This window comes from Macrobrachium nipponense, chromosome 12 (assembly GCF_015104395.2).
Source record: "Macrobrachium nipponense isolate FS-2020 chromosome 12, ASM1510439v2, whole genome shotgun sequence".
NCBI lineage: Eukaryota > Metazoa > Arthropoda > Malacostraca > Decapoda > Palaemonidae > Macrobrachium > Macrobrachium nipponense.
The window spans coordinates 33,794,719-33,807,150 of record NC_087205.1 but is presented as its reverse complement, the minus strand read 5'-3'; the positions used below and the strand labels follow the sequence as shown (position 1 = coordinate 33,807,150).

Genomic DNA, 12,432 nt, shown 5'->3' with positions numbered 1-12,432 from the left:
CCAATCCCGCTCCTCCCTACATCCCTCCCTCACCCTAACCCCCCCCCCTCCTAAACCCACTTTCCTGGCCTTCCGTCTCCACCCCCATTAAGTAAACATGAATGTAATATGTTGGTTTTTGAGGAATCTGTGTTCATTTAGTTATTGTATTTTGTTAAATTATATAAATGGGAGTAGGTTAAAGAGCAAATGACAGTCACCCTGTTTAACAAGGTCTCCCTTCCTCTAAAATCCCCAAAGTAGGAGGAGCTGTGTCTACTTCCTTAATGCCTAATCAGCAGGTGAATTACCGTGAAAACAAAAAATAAATAAACGGAGTGATTATTTCCAGGGCGCCCTGTACCCAATGGCCGAGGTTATTTCCAAGGCGTCCTGTACCAAATAATGAGAAATCCGAATTGAGTACAGGGTAGTACCCTGTACTGAATCCAAGAAATGCTTCTTGTGTTCAGGGCGCCCTGTATACTGATGAAGAAAAATGAACTTGCGTCCAGGGCGCCCTTGCTTGACACGCTGAAAGCTTTTATTATTATTATTATTATTATTATTATTATTATTATTATTATTATTATTATTATTATTATTATTATTATTATTATGTTGTACATGTGTTTTTCATTAATAAAGTCGTAGCCTACACTCTACACCGGGATCAGTAAACAAATTCGAATTCAGAATTATTTTCACCAAAACTCAATAATGCCCCTTTTTGAATGAAATGTTATTAACATCTTTAGATATATTAGAATAAAATGGTTAGAAACTTTCTGCAAATGTACAAAATACAGGGACCATGTGCTCATGGTGTCAAGAGTTTTCTGTCGGTTGAACAGCATGTTAACAATTAAACTGTTTTGATGAGAATATGCAATTCTGAAACAATGCACAAAGTAACAAAAAGAGGAGGCTATTATCATGTATCAATCAACCAAATAGGCATATTACAATTAATTAAAGTTATCAAAATTGAGGAATCAAAATTTTGCATCTCCCTGGTGGCAAAATAAGGAGGCTATGATCATATATCAATCAATCAAACAAACGTCTCCAAGCGCCTCAGTGGCGTGGTTGGTATGGTGTTTGCGCCCCACTTCGGTGGTCGCGGGTTCGATTCTCGGCCATGCCATTGAAGAGTGAGAGATGTGCATTTCTGGTGATAGAAGGTCATTCTCAACGTGGTTCGAAAGTCACGTAAAGCAATTAAGTGGTTCCGTTGCTAAATAACCACTGGTTCCATGCAACGTAAAAGCGCCATACAAGCAAATAGACGTACATATATATATTATATATATATATATATATATATATATATATATATATATATATATATATATATATAGCAACGGTGACAGCTAGGGCACTAAGAGCCATCTGAATGCAACACTATCTACAGGGCAAAAGGCAATCTATTTATTTCTAGCATTTGTACAGGGGAAAAGGCGTTATCCTGAAGTAACACAAGACCTTTATCCTGCATCGCTACACTACAAAAGGTGCAATACTGATTTTCAGCATCAATACAGGGCCGAAAAAAACGCCATTAGCGGAAAACTGATTTCCAGCATCAATACAGGGCAAATAAACGCCCTTAGTGCAAGACTGATTTACACCATCTAACATTAGTAGAGGGCAAAAGGCACCTTGAACGCAAAACTGTTCAACATTGGTATAAGCCTTCATAAGCCTATACTAGGCAAAAACGTCCTGAACGCAAAAGCAGACTGTCCCCTGTGAATATCAGTTCTAAATTCGAATTTGTTCACTGATCCCGGTGTAGTGTATGACATTATTAATAAAACACACATGTACAACAAATATATATTAATAAAAAAAAAACCTCCAGTGTGTCAAGCAAGGTCGTCTGGACGCAAGTTCATATTCTTTCATCAACGGGACACCCTGAACGCAAGAAGCATTTCTAGGATACCGTACAGGCCGCCCTGAACACAATTCGGATTCATTATATTCGGTACAGGGAGCCCCGGAAATAACCTCGGCCCGGGAGCCGGCCGGTTCTTTGTTTGATGTGTTTTTACGTTGCATGGAACCAGTGGTTATTCATCAACTGGACCAACGGCTTTACGTGACTTCCGAACCACGTCGAGAGTGAACTTATATCCCCAGAAATACACATCTCTCACCCCTCAGTGGAATGTCCGAGAATCTACCATTATTGATATTTGCATTTCAATTCTGACTGCTTTGCAGATTCGTGTAGACTGGCCCCGTTGTGTGCCTCCTCCTGTAGATCAACGGTGTCACTCAACTTATTCTGCAAGTGATAATCTTGGGATATTATCACTGGGATTCTAACGAAGCTCGCTTACAGTGCTCCACTGCCTAGTATTAATTAATGTTGCTAGTCTTAAGTTCTTGATCCGTATCTCATGCACCTACGAGATCCCATTGGGTAAGTGATTTCACTTGCAATTCGGTGATACCTTTGTTTTACTGTTATGAATAGTAGTGTTGTCACGTGCCATGGAGCCAGCCAGTGCTCCTGTAAATTATATCTTCGATTACCTTATAGATCTACCATTACATTATTTTAGTGGACAAATTACGTTTACATTCAATCCTTTTGAAAAGTAATTTTGGTGTTTCCATTAAGATATTCTACTTTTCTGTTCATAGCTTGTGTGGCCCCACCCCCTCAGGCAGTACTATCTATAGACATGTTTGCTCAAGGTACATATATATTTTTGAAAAGTCAAAATTTTGGATTATTTATTTAATTCCTGGCACGCGGACTATGAATATACATACATATAATATATATATATATATATACATATTATAATATATATATATATATAATATATATACATACATATATATATTATATATATATATATATATATATATATATTATATATATATATATATATATATATATATATGTATAATATAGAATATATATATTTATATATATATATATAATATATATACATACATATCATATATAAATATATATATATATATGTATGTATATATCATATATAATAATATAATATATGTATATATATAATATATATATAATATATATATATATATATATATATAAAGTGGAGCTTGAAAATAACTAACACCTTAAGGGAAATATATGTGATAACATTTCCTTTAAAGTCTAAAGGTGGGTACACACGTGAGAGCCGAACCTTGTATATGTAACCGAGTTACGCATATACGGATACAAGGTGTCAAAATGTTGAGGACGAACCGTAACCACGTTAAACATGTAACTTCATTACAATCCGCTGCGATCTTCAGTCTGTCTCTGTCCGGGTTGTTTACCGACGATGGCCACCATGCAAGTAGCAGCTGCCCCGTATATTTATACACATTATTTAACGAAGATGAAGCTAAATAAAAGAAGATGGTGGCAATCAAGGTTATATACTAGAAGGGTAGAATACAGTGGTCGGGAATTACTCGCTGACATGAGATTCCAAGAAGTTTCTGGCCACAGTAAAGTCTTTTCTTCGTAATAACTAATAAATTGAAGGACCTCCTCCTCACTCCAATCAGCCTTGGTAGACATATACGTACTGACTGATCAAAACAAGGGACTACTACTATGGACGGCCTTGTTCATAGTCGGTGTTAACAAGTTCAGCAACCTCTGTTGATACGCGTGTCATACAGGTCCCGTCCACACATTGCGTAACGTTCAAAGAGACCTCCCTTTGATTCGGGGCTCAAAAACCGACAATTGCCGGGACGGAGGGCGAACGGAGCCTCGAACCGAACCTCGCGGGTTCGGGGTTCGGGTTCGAGAAACCGTCCACTCTTGCGTTTTTGTTATAAGAATCGGTTACAATACAAGGTTCGGTTCGCACGTGTGTACCCACCTGAGATATCACATGATGGCATAGTGGACAAGTAGTATATACCTGTTGTATTACATACCCATAAGGCATAGGATCGAACCTGACCAGGCCAAATTTAGGTACTTATCATACATACTACTGGTACAGTAAAGCCTTTTGGTAGCAAGTTATGTATTCCCAAGGTATAATGAATTTGAAATATCCTATATATTTATATATATATATATATATAATGTGTAATGTGTGTTGGGTTGTATGAATATGAAACCAAATTTGTTCTTTGTTTTGTCATTTGTCTTGACCAATACACATATAGCCTACTAGACCAATACACATATAGCCTACTAGGTGAATGAACACATACTACTACTAGTACTACAATATACTGCATAATCAAGTGCATGCAGGTACTTTCTGCATTCACCATTACAATCTGTATTGTGCCATCTAATTCTGTAAATAATTAAAATTAAACTGCTGTGCTTGCACCATCAGGCCACAAATGTACCAACACAAAATTCCAACTTTTCAGCATTATCCCATGACAATTAAAGATGTACAGTGTAGTATTTCAGGTTGATCCTCAGTGAGAAACAGTTTTGTATCTCATCATTTACATCTAAATGTTTCTATACAGTATTTTCATTCAAAGCTTTTTAGTGAAGAAAAAATGTCTTTGATTTTTGTTACCTATTTAATAGAATGGAATCCATGTTCTCTTTAACTTTTGATCTTGGTATAGGTATACAGTGCAGATAAAAACAAAAACAAAAAATATTTTTATATTGTACTGATTCAATTGTAAGTCTCACTGTGCAATGAATAGGAACCACAGTCATGTTATGAACTCTAAAGTTAAGTATAAGTATTACATAGGGTTTGGTTATCAACATCTTGGTTCAAGGAAAAGAGAAACTAAAATGAAAGTTTTAATATATAATTTGAATTTAACAAAATTAATGTTAAGAAGTCAGGTCATATTTCAACTGTATATAAACCATCTGTATCCATTTACAGATTTGTAAATATAAATGAAAAAATAGTACAAAATTTAAGACTGTAAGTCAATCATATGCAACACGTTTGGAAGAATCTGATGAATGTCAGTACTAATGACATTCATCAAATATAAAGCCAGTTAAACTGGAGGTGATACAAATGTCACATTTCATAATAATTTATGAAACAAAAATTCATAAAATAGCAATAATCATTGTTAAATCTTCAGACTAATACCATTACAAAAATTTATGCGATTCTTATCACACTGTAGGAATAAACATACTCACACATTATTTAGCAAAGAATGGAGATTCTTGAGACTTTTTATTGCATTTAAAAAGAGGAACAAATTAATTAAAAGCATTCTTAAATACATAACATTACTATTAGAATTTATGTTTAACAAATGTTTAAACCCCTTAAGAAAACTTTACCAATATACTTCTAGCAATGCAGGTTACCTTTTAGCACACTAAAAATTAATTATTAAACAACATGCTGATCTCTGAATAGTCTACTAAAAGGTCAATAAAAAGTTAACAATCATTTAGCAGAATATACATCAGAGCCATTCACTGAGGGAATTATGGAGTATTATACAGTATATACAGAGAAAAATGTCATTACAATAAGTTTTTACTGCTCCCCAAAAATATTTACACTATTCTACAGTATTTACAATACAATATATGGTGATCGATGGACTCAAGCCTTTCCTCGAAACCTGTCGAATAGAATATTTTCTCCTTCCTTGAATTTGATATCACAGCCTTGAAAGGCTAGAACCTTTGCGTTAACCCAAGGTAAACTTCTTAATATACCTATACAAAAGAGCAAAAAATAGTCCGCAGACACCCAGTTTTAGCAGCTTGATTGCTACGACTGCCCCTGCGCCCTGCACCGAATGAACGATCTTGTTATTAAGGATAAACACCATCTTGCTCTCTTCCAGGAGCCTCTGACGAGAATCCTCATCCATTTCTTCAGCTATCTTATTCATGGCTTCATTAATCCTTTTCTTCACGGATGCTATGGTTCCCTCTGTTATCTCGGTGACTGCCATGCCTTCAGTTTTCTCCTAAAATGAAAGCATAGTTCAGTATATATGTATATGTTAAGAGAACATGTTGCAAGAATAGTATAAGCACAGCAGTATGTTATCTTGTCTGAAAGAACTGTCATACAGTACCATGCAAGATAGTCTTGTAAATTTCTAAATTTTCTACACAGCAATACCTACAGCCAAGAGTGTCATTTCAGATTTTTGTTAAGGGGCAAGGGCAGTTTGGCAAGCGAAGCAAGCCTAATCAGCTGGTTCTTTATTTATTTTTTTTATTTTGAGCTTTTATATGTACTTTTTGAAGCCACATGAGCAAGGTATTTCAGCAAAAATTATATACTCCCACTAAGTACTGTTTATTTATCTCATCCTCACTGGTAGCTAGTAGACAGATGGATATAAATTAATATGATGACACATTTGAATTTTGGTAGGAATAATGGAAAATCAGCTGCTGCTATTTCTTGGGGCTTGAGGCATGAGGGAGCCAAGTTGAAGCTTGGTGGGGCAATGTAAGTCTTGGGGGGCGCAGTTCCCGCCCCCAAGCCCCCCCTAAATGACGTCCCTGCCTACAGCCATTGAAACATATTCAAAATATCTATAATCTTTAAATATAAGAGAGAGTACTAATAGCAGACTACCTATAAAACATGTGAAACATAACTTTCATTCCCTTTCCTAAAAATTAGCCACTGCAATCAATGATCTTGAGTTGATCTACAAATAATTTATTTTTTCAACTGACTACACTTGGAGAAATCTCTCAACTCCAGCAATACTATGAATTTCAGGAATTAAAGTTCTTTACTATTCTTTAACATCAATAGACACAAATCATAACACCAGTGATTTAGCTCCATTTCAGACTGAGGTAACTTTGCATCCTACTATTAATTAGTAATATTCTTTACACATTTCTCCTCTGTAATTATTGTATCAACTAATAAAAAAAAGTCAAGAGATACTAATGAAAGATTTTTTTTGCATGTCTACTAGAAATGAACCACTGTGCAATAAAGTATTAGTTTCCTTTATTTTAACTAACATAAATAAAGTACTGTACATTACAAAATTCACCTACAGTAAAATTCCAGATATAAAAGTTTTATGTGTATTTTTTTGTTACAGTAACTTCTGTACTTAGGAAAGTATAGCACAAGATCAGACAATATGAGAATACATACAGCATTGCAGAACATGATTCAGTGCAACTGACTACTGTATAATAACACAATATTTTTACCTTTCGTGAAAACTTCAGCTTTCCCAACAGAGTTTTCTTCCGACGCAAAATTTGCCCTCCTGAGAGGAGTCCCATGTACAAATGATATATGTAAGCTGTCAGATAGTAGGGATTTTCCTTTTCAATTGTCTCTAAGTGTTTCAAGTACTCGCACACACTTTCTCGTGGAGAATAGTTCTTCTTCCAGTCACAGCCCATGTAGTATGTCAGGTCCTGAGACAGAATAAATACAATGTGAAACTAATAAGATTTTCCTGTTATGGTCAGCACAGTAGCATTAACATAATATGAAAAATATAGTAGTTGGCTACAAAATTCATCTGATGCTTCAAATTGCAGATATCTTTCATGAGCCATTTATATTGTGAGTTTGTGATAAAAAAAAAAAAAAATGCAAACTGCAGCACTGCGGCTAGATGAAAGTCTACTTCTGGTCATGCATCAAATAGATTTCCTCTTAATAGGTTCTTTACTTGAAAGAGAAGCTTACCTTTTCAAAAGCTTCGGCACGTCGCATACCAGGAACATCTAATTCGCCAATTAGTGTGTGAGAGTAACGGTCCATGGCTCCTTCTAGGTATCGGAATATCTCATAAAACACCAGCAATCCCTCGGCCCATACATGATTTTCTGACATTGCTGTTTGGGTAGAAACCAGTTTTAGAAGGAAGTACAGAAGTATACTACAAATCTTTCCTTTCACAGCGAAATGTAACGAATAGGTTCGATGACATAAATTGTAGGAAAATTAAATTACTCTTCAAGACTGACAATCAAAATGTTTTAAATACAGTACAATTTACAGTATATAATAGTTGATAAATAACTTCCAAATGAAACACCACAAGTACAATGTATTATTCATACACCAAACATAATAATACTTTTCTTATGTGCAGTACAATCTTGTATTTTATATATTCACTCCAAAACTTACCAATTCCAAGCTTGGCATTAATCAGGGCATCACTGACATTGTGAATTTCTCTGGTGACAATTCGCATCTTTTTGGTGAACGGCACTTCTGCATCATTACTCATTCTGAAAACTAGGGAAAATGTTGTAGCTACATGGTTAACTGGTAAAATTACAGTATAATATAAATCCATTCTTGATTTTGATAATAATTTTGTTTTTATGATTTATTTGAATTTTTTTGTTTTCTGTAAAAGAAAACTATTGTGCCAGCTTTGTCTGTGCATCCACCCTTAGATCTCAAAAAAATACTGAGACTAGAGGACTGCAAATTGGTATTTTGATCATCCATCATCCACTCAACAAATGAACCAATTGCAACCCTCTTACTTCAGTAGTTTTTATTATATTTATAGGTAACGTTAGCCATGGATTGTGCATCTGGCAGTGTTTTCCAGAGCCATTGAATGCGCCCTCACTCTACCTCATCTGGCGAGTAACTGGAGAGCTGCCAGTCATAGTTGATGGCTTTACACAGCATTAGGCTATAGCTATATGTTGTACAGAAAACTACATTGAATCAAAAGAAACTTCAGGGCATTTATTACTTATTTAGTCTTGAAATCTAACCTCACCTGGGCAGACATGGTGCACTAATAATACCTGAACTTTTTCCCAAGTAAAGAACTATACTAAATAGGCTAACCAGCATAGCTACTGCTACTCACATATAGGTAGATTGGCTAGAACAACCATTGTCATTATGACAAACATTTACTTTTAGAGTTCCCATATAAAAGCTTAAGATTAATTGTACAGGACGTTAAAAGAGACGGTTTCCTGGATAGGTAGGTCACTGTTGGGACGCCCAGAGGGGGTCAGGGTGGCAAAGTTCCATGGTCAGGTAAGCTGGTGTGTCTTAGCCTATGTGAGGTTGGGATGTTTTCTTTGAAGGTTAAGACCTGGCAAAACGAAGGATTTAGCTAGGTACCTGACAATGATGTCGAATAGGCAAGTAGGATATGGTAATTTAACTAGCTATAGGGCTTGTAGTATGATGAGTAGTCATAAAACAGTAGTATAGGTACTACCTAGTAGGTAGTAGGCTAGCTAGTAGGTTAGGTATATCGGTTCATAGCACTGGGTAGAAAAGAATTTATCACTAAGCTATAGCCTATTCCTATACTACTTACGCGAGTTACCTAAATTTTCGAAATAAGCCCCCTTGGATATTACAGTAACTTACCTAAGTCGAGCCAAGTTAAGTAGCTAGGTAATTCAGAAAGTCATACCTACCTAGGTAGTACCTATATAGCTTGTAAGGTAGGTGAAATCTGACAGGCTATGCTAAACAAATTCTAGTATTAGCTAAGAGACATGGGCTACCTACTAGAAGATAGACCTCTGGAGTTAATAAAAAATTGGGTGTCGTGACGGAGTAATTTCGATCTACTATGACCTCATTATATTTGCACAGAATAAGATTTACCTTGAATAGCTAGAAACTGCTTCGTTACAGCAAAAGGGTCTGCTTGTTATGAAATCACTGTAAGATACTACTAAATTTATTCTTCTTTTGGAGATTAAATGCCTAAAAAAATAAAATCAGTGCTAAAATTAAAAATAACACGAAAATTCAATAACTGTATGATTATATAACTTCTCAAAATTGTTTCATCGCTGATTCATACTTTTTTTCCTAATTTGCCGCTAAACTATTGGATTGCGAAATATTTGCAGTATAGAACGCTCCAAGAATGCTCTTTCTTACGGCACTCGTGTTTATCAAAATCAGCTGACTTCTTGACAGTAGGTTTTCTAAGGAATAGACCCGGTACTTGTGTCTATCAAAATCAGCTGACTTCTTGACAGTAGGTTTTCTAAGGAATAGACCCGGTACTTGTGTCTATCAAAATCAGCTGACTTCTTGACAGTAGGTTTTCTAAGGAATAGACCCGGAACTTGTGTCTATCAAAATCAGCTGACTTCTTGACAGTAGGTTTTCTAAGGAATAGACCCGATACTCGTGTTTATCAAAATCAGCTGACTTCTTGACAGTAGGAATAGACCCGGTAGTAACTGGAAAAGTTTATTTCTTTGGTCTTTGTAATTTAAATAATCATAGATTCCGTGTTAGGACCTCCAACTCTTCAACACCATGTTTTCCATTTTCACAAAACCATGTAACAATACATATTCATTATATATATATATATATATATATATATATATATATATATATATAATATATATATATATATATATATGTGTGTGTGTGTGTGTGTGTGTGTGTGTGTGTGTGTGTGTATCGTTCATACAACGTAAATTCATATATTTATGGTCTCATTAAATATTTTGCAGTAGAATTTTCCATTAGTTTGAATTTTGAGAAACATAATTCTCCAGGTTATTTTTGCTGTCACAAGAAAGCACATAATTTAATGAAAGAATTCTTTCCATTTACACGCTCACTAAAAAATTAAAGCGATAAAAGGAAAATGAAGTGCAATGCAGAGAATAAAAAATGCGAAAGAATTTGAATCTGCTTGTTAAACGTATTGGTTTATGGCAACAAAAATACTATAGGAAACTGCAATTTCCAAAGAAATACACGACGCGCCTCTAGTACTTGGATTATCCGACTTATTTTTTTAAATTCATATAATATACCCAGCAAGTGTTGCATATGTGTTACAGGCCCATGGAGAAAGATCCCGACCTGGCAATTACTCGTAAACAACAACAATATCGGTGCCACCACAGCAAAATGTAATATTCTACCTTATAGCGTAGGAAACGACAATTTTTTGATACACGAGGAAACTACCAAATTAATACACACACACACACACACACACATATATATATATATATATATATATATATATATATATATATATATCGAAATGTGATTGCTTGGTGTAAGATTGGTAATGTAGGAAACCCGGTAAAACAGGTTAACAAGTATTCCTTGAAAACTAAATAACTAACGAGAATATAATATATCAGAAGTAAGGCTACAATTCAGTATGTTACCCTAGTGATTATAATAGCGCGAGTAAAAAGAAATCGCATAAATACAACGTTTATTTATTTGTGGGAGACTAACGATTTATGACACCGCGTACAATTAGGTAGCAGGGGACAGAAGACCTGTCATTGACTCAGTTCTGTTAAAAGTGTAGTCTCTTTTAAAAAGAGGTAACGACTTCGTTAACCTGTAATGAGTTGTTTGTATATACTTATTCACTAGCGTTTAATTGTCGCTGTTGGTAATTCTCATATTTACTTGCTGACACCGGAAGGTAGGTACTAGCGGGAAGGCTTAGAGTAGCTAGGTACTAGGCTAGGTACCTACCTAACTAGGTAGGCTATTACAGAGTACAGACTAGGCCTAGGCTACAGGAGGTTATGCCGGCAGCCTAGGCTTAGGCCTCTAGGCTATCCAAGTACTAGCCACACAGGTAGACCTATGTGAATTTGAATGGTAGGCCAAATCTAATCCAGGGTAGATCTAGGGTACTTATCCACGGCGGCCCAGACTACCTATGACAGTTGCGGTTTTTCTATGCAGTTTTACCTACTGAACAAGAATTTCAAGTAATATTTATTCGGACGACTGTAATTAGTAACTCCCAGGGGCCATTACTAAACACGGCGAAATAGGTACATTGGACAGCCCCCAATCCCTAGTGGATGTCGTATCCGCGGTTACATTTCTTGCAGTCCGTGCGGACTACTGCTGTAGAAATACCTAATCCAGACTTCATACTAGTAGGTAGTTCCTAAATGTTAAGTTTGGTTGATTACTACCTAGGTAATGTAGAAAAAACGTAGGCTATGTATAGGGCTAGGTAGCTAGGTACCTAATAGCCTGCTACCGAAGCTAGGCCTGGAAGTTTGAGGACGATAAATAGCCCAACTAAACCTAATAGAGTGATGAAGGTAGGCCTAGGCCGATAACTTAGGCGGTTAATCTAGTTTTGTAGCCTATGAAAGAAACGGTCCTGCGAATATGAAGCCACTAACTACCTGTAGGGGTTAATTACAGTCAACCTCCAAAGAATACTAGGCCTAGCTACCAAAGGTAGAATTTTAATATAAGCAACGCAGATACTTTAGGAAACTGTAGCTTACCTAATTTCCAAAGGAATACCTGATACAGAGTTATTAGTACCTATATACTATGTTTTTTTTTCCATATGTCCATCTGCCTGTGGTGGTCACGCATGGTAACACTGTGTCTCGGGCTTTAGCTAAATATTTACGCTGTGTGTAAGTTTTAGCCTAGGTAATTAAAAGGATATTTTGATGTACATTTTCAACTAAAAAGTGTTTTGATAATTTACTGTATGTGAATTACACCGTTAATATTCGAAATA

At 35.6% G+C, this 12,432-nt stretch overlaps 2 protein-coding genes across 9 annotated transcripts in view; one reads left to right on the top strand and one right to left on the bottom strand.

Annotated features, from left to right (window-relative positions):
* Positions 1-4,753: 4,753 nt before the first annotated feature.
* LOC135224470 (heme oxygenase 1-like) lies at positions 4,754-10,024 on the bottom strand. Of its 4 annotated transcripts, none has more exons than XM_064263472.1 (5): positions 9,742-10,024; positions 8,073-8,183; positions 7,626-7,774; positions 7,136-7,348; positions 4,754-5,910 (listed from the first exon to the last, which is right to left on the bottom strand). In XM_064263472.1, exons 2-5 carry the CDS (start codon positions 8,173-8,175, stop codon positions 5,626-5,628), a joined length of 750 nt encoding a protein of 249 aa, XP_064119542.1. In that variant the 5' UTR covers positions 8,176-8,183; positions 9,742-10,024; the 3' UTR covers positions 4,754-5,625. The 4 variants fall into 4 exon arrangements, with proteins under 4 accessions (XP_064119542.1, XP_064119544.1, XP_064119541.1 ...); XM_064263474.1 differs by having other exon boundaries at positions 9,822-10,024; XM_064263471.1 differs by lacking the exon at positions 9,742-10,024 and adding an exon at positions 9,540-9,659.
* A 1,090-nt stretch (positions 10,025-11,114) lies between these two features.
* Positions 11,115-12,432, top strand: part of LOC135224478 (conserved oligomeric Golgi complex subunit 1-like) — a 363,776-nt gene continuing 362,458 nt past the window's right edge. For 3 of the 5 annotated variants that reach the window (XM_064263483.1, XM_064263479.1, XM_064263482.1), the window contains exon 1: positions 11,149-11,251. The gene's annotated coding sequence lies outside the window, so the exon portion shown is untranslated. Of the gene's footprint in view, positions 11,356-12,432 lie in introns of all 5 variants that reach the window. The other 2 variants (XM_064263481.1, XM_064263480.1) reach the window with 2 other exon arrangements.